General features: G+C 48.7%; 1 protein-coding gene across 1 annotated transcript; it reads right to left on the bottom strand.

Annotated features, from left to right (window-relative positions):
* Positions 1 to 914: 914 nt before the first annotated feature.
* Positions 915 to 11,025, bottom strand: LOC134040030 (hemicentin-1-like). Its single transcript, XM_062486256.1, has 21 exons — positions 10,913 to 11,025; positions 9,996 to 10,349; positions 9,611 to 9,886; positions 9,157 to 9,432; positions 8,334 to 8,621; positions 7,860 to 8,120; positions 7,434 to 7,709; positions 7,047 to 7,322; positions 5,298 to 5,585; positions 4,900 to 5,160; positions 4,393 to 4,668; positions 3,973 to 4,248; positions 3,300 to 3,587; positions 2,939 to 3,199; positions 2,448 to 2,741; positions 2,155 to 2,357; positions 1,884 to 2,064; positions 1,613 to 1,735; positions 1,499 to 1,523; positions 1,332 to 1,408; positions 915 to 1,178 (listed from the first exon to the last, which is right to left on the bottom strand). Exons 1-21 carry the CDS (start codon positions 10,974 to 10,976, stop codon positions 1,057 to 1,059), a joined length of 4,746 nt encoding a protein of 1,581 aa, XP_062342240.1. The 5' UTR covers positions 10,977 to 11,025; the 3' UTR covers positions 915 to 1,056.
* Between the last annotated feature and the right edge of the window lie 1,101 nt (positions 11,026 to 12,126).

The raw sequence follows: 12,126 nt of genomic DNA, 5'->3' as shown, positions 1-12,126 counted from the left end.
TTTTATCTGAACAACATAGTACAATAACTCAAGTGCAACAGTCTGTGTTTCTGTGCGTCCATGCTTTAGTTATCATAGCATAACATGGAACAGGAGAACATTGTCATTGTCTGCACCTGCAAATCTATGGGGCTCAAATGTAGTCATGAACAGCAATGAACTGGTTAGTAATTCCTCAAATAGAGGGACCTTTTGGCAGAGACCTTCTTATTATTTCACAAACGAAGAAGCCTTGTGTCTTTAGAACTGGAGAAGTCAACAACAACAAAAAAAAATTCTGGCATTGTGTTAGGACTTGGACTAGAGCGACCTCTCTGGTCAATTTGTGTACCTGGAATGCAAAACAACGGAGCACCTGGATAACACATTAAGATTGAAACAGACAGCGGTTTATTTAGTAAAGAGCCATTGTAATGGCCTGTAATAATCCAAAACTTGAATAAAATGTTTGTATATTGATTTACATATGCATATCTGACTGTATATTTGCCTATTCTATTATAAAGTGTGGTTCCTGCCTAGACATTCTCGCGATTCCCTTTTTGATCCATTTTATGTGTCGTTATTTATTCTAAAAAGAATTATGAAATTCAACCATTATTTTAAAGAGTTTCCATACAAAGATAGTGAGGTTTCTCCATGCAGCAGTCCTTTGTCATGTATCTATTTTGAATGCAATACTTATGGCTGGAAATTTGTTAAATACAATTTTCAGTACAAAAGCAGACCTGCCGACCTTGAATCTTAATGTTTCTATTTTGGGCCTATTCACTCAACAGACTTGGAGCCTATTAAGCACAGTCATCCTTGACATGCCAGACATAAAACAGTACCGATATTTCTGATTCAGATAGCAAAACCTTTATTCATTTTTACATTAACCTGTGAAAGAAAGGAATCAAGGATAAACAAAAATTGACAGATTGGGATACAGATTCTGGGCGTCCATGAGTAACAAACTGACTTTAAATCAAACGGCATAAGTGACATGTTAGGTCATTTTGAACCCTTCCGAAGCAGATGTGTGTTTGGAACCAGTTGACATGGCAGTGATGGTTATGTTGACAGGTTCGTCATCTCTGGGGAGAGTGGCTTGGCCTGTGATAGGGTAGGTGCTGATGGGGGAGAAGTCTCTGCATGACCCTGGGCTCTGGGGGAGGACATGACTGGATCTGGTCCTGAAACAAAACCACAACAATATAAGCATTATATAGACTTAATGGTCAGCGTATACCTAATTAGTATAGTAGTATAGCCTATCTATGTTCGTGCACTTTGTGCAGAATTTGATGCATTTATTCTACCTGGACTGGGGGAGGAGCCAAACTCACCTACTCCCTCTCTTTCAGCTCCTGCCACGACATCATCTTCAGGAAAGTTGATGTTCTCTCTGGACTGGCTGTGCTGCCTGTAGAGACACACACCCTCCACTGGTCAATATCACACTTCATTCATGTTTGGTATGAATACATAGAGCTTTATAAAGGTCCATACTCACATGCCGAACAGCATGTCATGTAGTCCTGTGGATAGACGAGGAACATTCATCATTAACATTCAGTTCAGTTCAGTTGTGTGTGTGTGCGTGTGTGCAGGTGTGTGTCAGACTCACGGGGGCTGTTGTTGCGGTTGCGAATGATGAACATGAACAGCAGCACAGTGGCAATGGCGGCGAGGATCATCCCCCCGATGGCTGCTCCAATCACAGCAGGATATGCCTTGAAGGGCGGGGCCGCTAAAACACATTGTAGTCATTATAGCAGCACAGCAGGCCTTAATCAGTCACAGTAGCAGACGATCCATGTTTCAAAATACTTAATTGGCTGAAATATACAAATACTATCCTTACTGTATCATATTATATCGAATGACATCTCTCTCACCTGGGGTCTTTGCTGGGGAAGGATGTCCCACAGTGCGGTGATTGACAGCTGTGACGCGGAACTGGTAGGTGATGGTGGGAATGAGGCTGCCCAGGGTGTGATATCGCACATCTGGCCCCTGCTCCCCCACCTGCAGCCAGGAGGGAGAACTGCTCCTCTCCTCCCCTCTATTCTCTCCCTCCTCCTCCTCCTCCTCCTCCTCCTCCTCCTCCTCCTCCTCCTCCTCCTCCTCCTCCTCCCCCTCCTCCTCCTCCTCCTCCTCCTCCTCCTCTCCGCTCCTCTTCCTCCCCGGGAGCACCGTCTCCTCGCCCACACGCCGGCGCTCCAGCGTGAAGCTGGTGAGCCCTCCGTCTTTCGCTCCCTCGTTGACGCCCTCTCCTTCTCCCTCCAGTCGCCACTCTATCTGCACCTCGCTGCGCTGGTGAGTGCTGTACACCAGTCTGACCAGGGTCACGTTCGGAGGCATGGGGTACCCTAAGAACGAGGGAGAAAGCGACGGAATTATGTAGAGGAAAAGAAAAGTAGGAAACAAAGAGGGTAAGAGAGACCTTTACATGTCCTTACTCTTGACCAATAATGTGATCGGGATCTCGGCCCCTCCCACGGCATTGGAAGCGGAACACCAGTATTGGCCGCTGTCTTGGAAACCGTCGGTCTCCCGCACCGTCAGATTGGCCCAGGCTGCCTCTCGCTGCAGCAGGTACTTTTGAGGAACACTTCGCACTTCCTGTCTACGGTTGTTGAACCAGGTGATGTCACCGGCTGGAGGGTAGTTGGCCGTCAGGATGCAGGTGAGCTCGACGTCACTGCCCTCATACACAGACACCATGCTCCTCTGGGTCAGCAACACTGGAGCTTCTGCAGAGAGATGGAGGAATGGATGAATTGTTTTGATGAATGGTTTGAAAAGTAACGACTTGAATTCTGACGGTAACTGTTGATTATTTTCATGATCTAAAGTACATGGCTAACCACATACGATAGCTATGGATCCGGCTGTCCCTGTCTATGTTAATATCTGCAACATTTGAGTTTCTTTTTCAATCTACCCTTACCCAGCTTCAGGGTGCAGGGCTGGGGCAGGGGGTGGAGTGGATGTTTCCCATGGCAGGTGTAGGCCTGCCCACTCTGGGCGGAGCCAGAGCGGAGAACCAGAATGTTGGCGTTCTCCTCCCCTCCTCCGTGCTGCTGGCCCCCTGGTCCCTCCCACCAGAGCTGAGCCCGGGGAGCTCCGCCCGCCCAGGAGCAGGAGAGCATCAGCTGCTGGTTGTCACGTGTTGCGTATGCAAAACACACTGGGGCACCAGGGGGAGACCCTGGGTCATGAAGGCATAGAGAGAGACATGGTGAAAAAGAGTCAAAGGGTCTTTTATGGTATGTTTAACAATCACCAAAATGACCATACAGTAAACTCACAGGTGCGTGACGTGCACTGTGTGCTTTGGTTGAGGGCTGGGTGGGAGCCTTGGCAGGTGAACAGGGAGTTGTTGAGGGTGTTAGTTCCAGACTGCAGCACTGTGGCGTTGTTGGTCATCACTGCCCCTTCCTGCCCCAGGACCGCCCCTTCCTGTCCAGGGGCCAATAGGCCAGGGCTCCATCGAAGGGAGGGTGGTGGCAGGCCCCCTGGCCAGGTACACTGCAGGCTCAGGGAGGAGTAGTTGAGTGCTGGCTGCACAACACAGGAAGGGGAACCATCAGGAGGGTCTGTGGGGACAAGATACAGTAGTAGGTGAGACGGGTATTAAGTTGATCAGATTAGTGAGTTGGGGTACAAATGAAATACAGATGCAACTGTTGCGGTTTCACTGAAGACAGCATGGGGGCAGTGTAGAGTTGAGTGTGGAATGTCAGCACAGAATAAATGTTAGGAAGCCAGCTGGAGTTTGCCTTGACTGTGACATCAACAAGTGGCAACTCAGATACTGGGTACCTGCTACCTCTGAACTCATCCACCTTCTCCAGTGTCTACTAAGCCTGATGCTCATCAGTTATGGAACAACTGTTTACCTCACTGTATACATTATGACCCGAGCCCAACAAGTTATTGTTGGTCAGGAATTGGGTCACATGGGTTAGTGTGGAGACTCACAGTAGACAGTCAGGGTCATTGTCTTCCGCACACGTGTGTTGAGGTTGGTGTTCAGGGCCAGGCAGGTGTAGATGCCGGTGTGCGTGCGCAGGATCCTGGCGATGGTGTACTGGGGTCCGGTGTAGACCTGGGAGTTGTTGTAGAACCAGACGTACTGGCTGGGTGGGTTGGACTGGGACTGACAGAGCAGGGAGACCGTCTCTCTCTCCAGGGCAGAGTAGCCGCGCTCGGTCACGCTGTACGGAGTCACGTCTATCTGAGGGATGTCGGGACCGTCTGGGGAGAGAATACACACACACACACTCACAAGGTTGTTTTCTTGAAGCCAGGTGTTGGCAGTGTACTTATAGAGTATGGCATGGGTGTGTTGTGTAAAGCGGTATAGTTGTAGAGAGAGTCGTATTTCAATTTTACACTCACAAATGACGTCTAACCAGATTCTGTCAGATCGTTGCTGGTTGATCATGTTGCGGACAATACAGCGGTACCAGCCTGTGTGGTTGCGGTTGATCTCAGTCATGTTGACCAGGCTGCTGTTTCCCTGGCCAAAGTTTTTGATGACTCCATTTTGAGTCTCTTGCTCAAACTCATAGTAAATAGGTGAGGTCCCGTTCTCTAAGCCGCAGCGCAACCAAATGGAAGATCCTTCTACTGGAGATGCGTCGCTCACCCAAATAGAGGGGTTTGTGACTGGGACTATATATGGGAGAGAAAGATGGATGGATACATTGATGAACTGATTGATCATTCAACTGCTATAATTCCATGAAGGTTTTACAAATGAATAACATTCATTCTCACACTAAACTGTGGTTTCTGACCAACCTCTGAAGGACATGGGTAGCCATTGAGAATAGATACGGCTCCTGCTCTCCCTATGTCTTTCTGTTCAGGGTTTGGGGTGTACTTGTTTCACTCTACTCTTACCCAGCTTCAGCGCGCAGGCCTGGGGCAGGGGGTGGACTGGATGTTTCCCATGGCAGGTGTAGGCCTGCCCACCCTGAGTGAGGTAGGAGCGGAGAACCAGAATGTTGGCGTTCTCCTCCCCTCCTCCGTGCTGCTGGCCCCCTGGTCCCTCCCACCAGAGCAGAGCCCGGGGAGCTCCGCCCGCCCAGGAGCAGGAGAGCATCAGCTGCTGGTTGTCAACGGTTGCATTTACGAAACATGCTGGTGCACCGGGGGGAGACCCTGGGGAATGAAGGGAGTAGAGACGTGGAAGTAAAGGAGAAGAAGGATGAAGGTGTTTGTATGTGTTGTGAAGGATATGACCTTTTAGACGCTCACAGTTATACACACACAAGCACCCCAAATTCTCAGATACTCACAGGTGCGCGTGGTGCACTGTGTGCTTTGGTTGAGGGCTGGGTGGGAGCCTTGGCAGGTGAACAGGGAGTTGTTGAGGGTGTTAGTTCCAGACTGCAGCACTGTGGCGTTGTTGGTCAGCACTGCCCCTTCCTGCCCCAGGACCGCCCCTTCCTGTCCAGGGGCCAGTAGGCCAGGGCTCCATCGAAGGGAGGGTGGTGGCAGGCCCCCTGGCCAGGTACACTGCAGGCTCAGGGAGGAGTAGTTGAGTGCTGGCTGCACGACGCAGGAAGGGGAACCATCGGGAGGGTCTGTGGGGACAAGATAGAGTGAAACACAGTGCAGGCCAGGGATGAAGGTGATTATGGCACAGAGGTTGTAGAGCAATCCGTGTCATGGTTCTTTATTTAAATGACTTCAGGAAGTCTTCAGGAATGTTTTGGAAGATTGGACAGGATTGGTACAGTCTAACCTTTTGTTCTTTGCATAGTGATATCAAAAACATTTTTGCAACCACATTTTTTTTGGAATGGTTTGTTTATCGAGTTGTGTTGGTTATGTTGTAAGAGTCAAAGATAGATGCCACAGCTGGAGGCAATGTTGAGTTGTGAGTCTGCGCCTGTCAGCACAGCAAGGAAGAAGCCAACCAATGTTTGCCATGACTGTCACATTAGCAAGTGACATCACACTGGCTGGATCCCAGCACCCGTCAGAACTTCCAGACAGTTTAGCACCTTGCTCCACTTTCCATTCTGGACTACTGCTCTGATTCAATCCACTGAATTTGTGCCAATAGGTGTTCGGGCATTGGTGATTTCTTTTGCCACCATATCTTGAAAATATGGGCGTCTCAGTTTTTATGTCACACAGCTTTTACGAACTCATTGTAGGTGATAACTAGCGGGTGTGTGTGACATGCTTACTTAGAATCCCCCCATTCAACAGGAGCCACTGTACATGTAAAAAAAAAAAAATTATATATGCCGTCTTTAGGTATTCCCCAGTGCAGATTGGAGTTCCAGAAATGTGATCAATAACATGATTTGTAATTTTATTATTTTCATTTTGTGAATGATACAGAATGTGCTTTGTATATTTCCATCAGTATTGTTTTCTAACTTGCTAATGCCGTCTGGCTATTTACATTGCTAATGAGGGTTTCAGGGATTACAATGCGAAGAGTTAGTCGCACTGAAGTCTCTGCTTTTTGATCAGGTACTTTTTAAGTCATACTATCGTATGTTGTATTTTCTCATGTATTTGTAAACATGCACCTCATGTTAGTAATGCACCCTATTCAGCAGGAATCAAAGCACTCTGGGGTAGATTTGTGTCTGCTAAATCAATCGCATGATTTGATTTTCATGCTTTCTGATTCGATTCAATTCTAGACTGGTGGTACTTGCTGAAATCCCTGTCTGTCTTTCAACAAAACAAAAGCATGAAGAGTATCACGCTCGCGTGTGTGTGATGCAAGGTCAGAGATGGCTGGAGGTGAGCGCCGAGTTGCAGATTTTGGGTTAGCTGATATAATTAGCCGGCCTAATGAGCTGCCTTCATTAAATGTGTCTCGTTAAAGTGGAACTAATCTCTCTTGACGTATCGCTCCACGTTATGGCAGCTTTAGCTGCCAGCGTCAGTGTTGTTTTGGAGCTCTGAGATCAGTCACGGAATCTTCCTCACCCTAGTTCGGTTATATTCCCCCGGACCGGAGAACACAGAGTTTACTTACGTAAGACACACACAAGGACATGGGAAGTGTGGAGACTCACAGTAGACGGTCAGAGTGATTGTCTTCTGTGCGCTGGTGCTGAGGTTGGTGTTCCGGGCCAGGCAGGCGTAGATGCCGGTGTGCGTGCGCAGGATCCTGGTGATGGTGTACTGGGGTCCGGTGTAGACCTGCGAGTTGTTGTAGAACCAGACGTACTGGCTGGGCGGGTTGGATTGGGTCTGACAGAGCAGGGAGACCGTCTCTCTCTCCAGGGCAGAGTAGCCACGCTCGGTCACGCTGTACGGAGTCACGTCTATCTGAGGGATGTCGGGACCATCTAGGGAGGGAACACAAGTATACAAACACACAATGTTATTGTATATTAGAGCATGTACACATAGGCTGAGTTTGAGTTGCAAGGAGAATTGTTTTTTAGTTGATCACTCACAGGTGACGTCTAACCAGATTCGGTCAGATTGTTGCTGGTTGATCATGTTGCGGACAATACAGCGGTACCAGCCAGTGTGGTTGCGGTTGATCTCAGTCATGTTGACCAGGCTGCTGTTTCCCTGGCCAAAGGTTTTGATGACTCCATTTTGTGTCTCTTGCTGGAACTCATAATGAAGGGGTAAGGTCCCATTCTCAAGGCCGCAGCGTAGCCATGCAGAGGTTCCTTCCACTGGAGATGCAGTGCTCACCAAGATATAGGGCTTAGTGACCGGGACTACACATAGGAGAGACACAAAATCTTTGGATTAAACAGAACCATGGGTGATACATGGGTCCGTTCCTGTTTGCAATCACTGTCGTATGTGTTTCTCCCTATGTCTTTCTGTTCAGGGTTTGGGGTGCGCTTGTTTCACCCTACTCTTACCCAGCTTCAGCGCGCAGGCCTGGGGCAGGGGGTGGACTGGATGTTTCCCATGGCAGGTGTAGGCCTGCCCACCCTGAGTGAGGTAGGAGCGGAGAACCAGAATGTTGGCGTTCTCCTCCCCTCCTCCGTGCTGCTGGCCCCCTGGTCCCTCCCACCAGAGCAGAGCCCGGGGAGCTCCGCCCGCCCAGGAGCAGGAGAGCATCAGCTGCTGGTTGTCAACTGTTGCATTTACGAAACATGCTGGTGCACCGGGTGGAGACCCTGGGGAATGAAGAGAGTAGAGACATGGAAGCAAAGGAGAAGAAGGATGAAGGTGTTTGTATGTGTTGATATAACATGTTAGACACTCCCACAGTTACGCACGCACAAGCACACAAATTCTCATAAACTCACAGCTACGCGTGGTGAAAAAGAGTCAAAGGGTCTTTTATGGTATGTTTAACAATCACCAAAATGACCATACAGTAAACTCACAGGTGCGTGACGTGCACTGTGTGCTTTGGTTGAGGGCTGGGTGGGAGCCTTGGCAGGTGAACAGGGAGTTGTTGAAGGTGTTAGTTCCAGACTGCAGCACTGTGGCGTTGTTGGTCAGTACTGCCCCTTCCTGCCCCAGGACCGCCCCTTCCTGTCCAGGGGCCAGTAGGCCAGGGCTCCATCGAAGGGAGGGTGGTGGCAGGCCCCCTGGCCAGGTACACTGCAGGCTCAGGGAGGAGTAGTTGAGTGCTGGCTGCACGACGCAGGAAGGGGAACCATCGGGAGGGTCTGTGGGGACAAGATAGAGTGAAACACAGGGCAGGCCAGGGCATTAGGTGATTGTAGGGAGATTAAAAATGAGTCAGATTCTATAAAAGGTTCTATAAAGGAGTTCACGTTGGTGGTTTAACGTGAGTAAGACCCTTTTGGAGCTGTACTTTTGCCAATTTCATGGGCTGTTGAAAAATCCCTTTGAGATCATTAAGCCTTTCACTTACTCTCTCATAATGATTGATGATAAGCTTTGACTTCAGAGCACAACTACCCTGTACTACTGCATGTCGGGACGATCTCAAACTGTGGCCAAATTAGACTGTGTCATCAGCAGCATGACTGAATCAGTCTTTGTTAAATGAGCTCTGTCTTCTTATTAGCCTTGGAATATTGTAAATGATTGTCTTCTGAGTCGGTTGTGGAGAGCTGAGATCTGCTATGGAGCTCTCTGCAGCTAATGCAGGTTACTCCTAAAGACTGGAGAGCAATTATCTCACATAGACAGAGTGGGCCATGGTTAGGGATTAGGGGGTTAAAGGTTTAAACTCACAATACACGGTCAGGGTGATGGTTTTGCTTATGCGGGTGTTGAGGTAAGTGTTCTGGGCCAGGCAGGCGTAGATGCCGGTGTGCATGCGCAGGATCCTGGTGATGGTGAACTGGGGTCCGGTGTAGACCTGGGAGTTGTTGTAGAACCAGACGTACTGGCTGGGTGGGTTGGACTGGGCCTGACAGAGCAGGGAGACCGTCTCTCTCTCCAGGGCAGAGTAGCCACGCTCGGTCACGCTGTACGGAGTCACGTCTATCTGAGGGATGTCGGGACCGTCTGGGGAGAGAATGACACACACACAAATGATTGGACACAAACATGCAACCAAAACTTCCTCAAGGTTGTTGTGGTGTATATTAGGGATAGCATACAGAATTTACAATATGGGCTAAGTTCAGGGTGAGTGTGGGGAGTCAAGTGAGGAGTAGTAGGCCTACTTAGGTTGTAAACTTACAGGTGATGTTCAACCAGATGCGATCAGATCGTTGTTGGTTGACCGCATTGCGGGCGCTACACCGGTACCAGCCTGTGTGGTTGCGGTGGATCTCAGTTATGTTGACCAGGCTGCTGTTTCCCTGGCCAAAGGTTTTGTTGACTCCGTTTTGACGCTCTTGCTCAAACTCATAGTAAATAGGTAAGGTCCCATTCTCTAAGCCGCAGCGCAGCCAGGCTGAAGATCCTTCCGCCGGAGATGTATTGTTCACCAAAAGATAGGGCTTAGTGACCGGGACTACACATAGGAGAGACGCAAAATCTCTGGATTAAACAGAACCATGGCTGATACATGGGTCAGTTCCTGTTTGCAATCACTGTCGTATGTGTGTTGTTGTGTGTCTCACCCAGGACAGATAGGCGTGTGTAGTAGTAGTAGAACTTGGCTCCCTGCGGTGTGTCATACAAGGCCTGGCAGGTGTACAGTCCATGGGCTGCCAGTGGGAGGTTCTCAATACTCAGTGAGGAGCTGTTGTGAATTATCGCCAGGTCTCCCAGAGTCTGTGCCAGCTGCTGGAGCTTGGGGCCTTTCCCAAAGTCGTAGACTACAGCTCGTATGGCGTCTGTCCCTGGCTTAGTGAAGCCCCAGATGTAGACGTCAGGTAAGGTGGCTCCGCACTCCAGAATCACCGCTCGGCCCACCACCCCGTCTAGGCGCGAGTCCACGTACACCACCTCCCCGAGGTCGATGATTTCCACCGCTAAGGGGACGCCCACACATGTACGCAAACACACGCACACGCACAAAGGTGTAATTGAGAGCATGGTGTTGTGTGCTCTGGTTAGGGTTGGGTTGCAGAATGTTTCGCCTGTACTCTGGCCAAGAGGATTGAAACGCACACTTCCGAGAAAATACTACTATCTGCTAAGAATCCCCTCTCTCAACTGACATTCTAACTACAAGTTACGTCATCTTGGATCTCTTTCTCCCTCTCTCTCTCTCTCTCTATATATATATATATATTTAATGTGAAAGGGTAAGATTCTGAAACCAAATTACTACAAAACCGAAACATTAGAAATATTCAATTGAATTTTCAACCGATTGAAAAGACAAACATAAAAGAGAAAAATGTGAGGGAATCGGTGACAGATAAAGAAGAGCGGTAGAAGAAGAGAGGGGGATACAACTATGACAAATGTCCCAAAAATCCTTAAAGAGAGAGAGAGAGAGATGATGAGTGGGAAACTGAGGAGAGAGATACATATCTGTACCCTCAAGGAGAGAGCGAGAGTGAAGCAGAGAGTGGTGGAGGGTTCTTACCGTGGCTGGGGGACGTGAACAGGCAGGTGAGCAGACAGATAAAGGTCAACACTCTGGCCACCATGGTACCATGATGCTCTTCAGTCCCCCATCTTCTCCAATCAAAATAGACAATAATAACGACACTCTGGCCAACCAGGCAACCCGGACAATCCCCCTTAAAACGTAAAACCCCTCGAACGTGTGCCGAGAAAAATCTCCAAAAGTAGAGCGCTTCGATGGAGAGAGGAGAGGATCCTATGAGACAGGCAGTCGTTATTAGACTGAGGCAGGGAAGGGAGAGAGGGCCAAGTTGGGGTTGAATTATTCATCCTGTGTATGCATGTGTGTTTGTGGGTGTGTGTGTGTGTGTGTGTGTGTGCAGTTTAGAATGACATCATGATACCAAACTCATTTATTATAGAGCATAGTCGGATGGATGGACAGGCTAGCATTTCATCACACACGCATACCTGCACACCTTTCCTAATCCAGCAAAAAAGGATTTACACCCTCTTAGAAAAAATACATGGCCTTATATCTCCTCAGCGCTCAGTAGAGAGGTGTGGTTCCATCCACATTCACACGTGTGTGAGTTAGTCAGTTCAACCAGCACTAAATGGTGTAGAACTTTCCTCTCTTCCCCTCTCCTCCTCTGCCTGGCATGGGGCTGTCGCCAAGGCTACCCCCTGTGTTGGGGCTTGCATGGCATGGACTGGTCTTTGGCTATGGGGATTATAATTTGGGAGGCAGGCTAAGGACCATTAGAGCAGAGTAAACACCTCTGATGGGATTAGGATTAAAAATAAGGCCCGAAATCGGGGATCTCCTAGCAAGACTTGGAGTTTCCTCCCTGACCCAGACATGATAGGTCAACTCCACAGCAGGTGGCGTTTACTGGCTGCTTGGGCATATTAGCTTTGATCCTCACGAACACCCTACTCAATCAAGCACCGTCTCCAAAAAGAGTGCCACATAACCCACTGGATTCCCATTGGTTCAATTCTATTCTTTTTTTTATTATTTTGACCCACACTACCACAACTGAAATCTACTCAAAAGTTTTTAGTTGCTAGTGTGTACAGACAGATGGTTATTGTGTGTGTGTGATACAGAGAGTGAGTAAGAGCATGGCTCTGTAAATGACATGATAGTGTAATGTGAGAATGGCACGAATGAATGCACGACAGTGATCAGTTTACTAAACTTGGCAGACCACTGGTCCAACCATCAGT

Source organism: Osmerus eperlanus, chromosome 19 (assembly GCF_963692335.1).
Source record: "Osmerus eperlanus chromosome 19, fOsmEpe2.1, whole genome shotgun sequence".
NCBI lineage: Eukaryota > Metazoa > Chordata > Actinopteri > Osmeriformes > Osmeridae > Osmerus > Osmerus eperlanus.
This window is presented reverse-complemented; position numbering and strand designations above follow the sequence as displayed.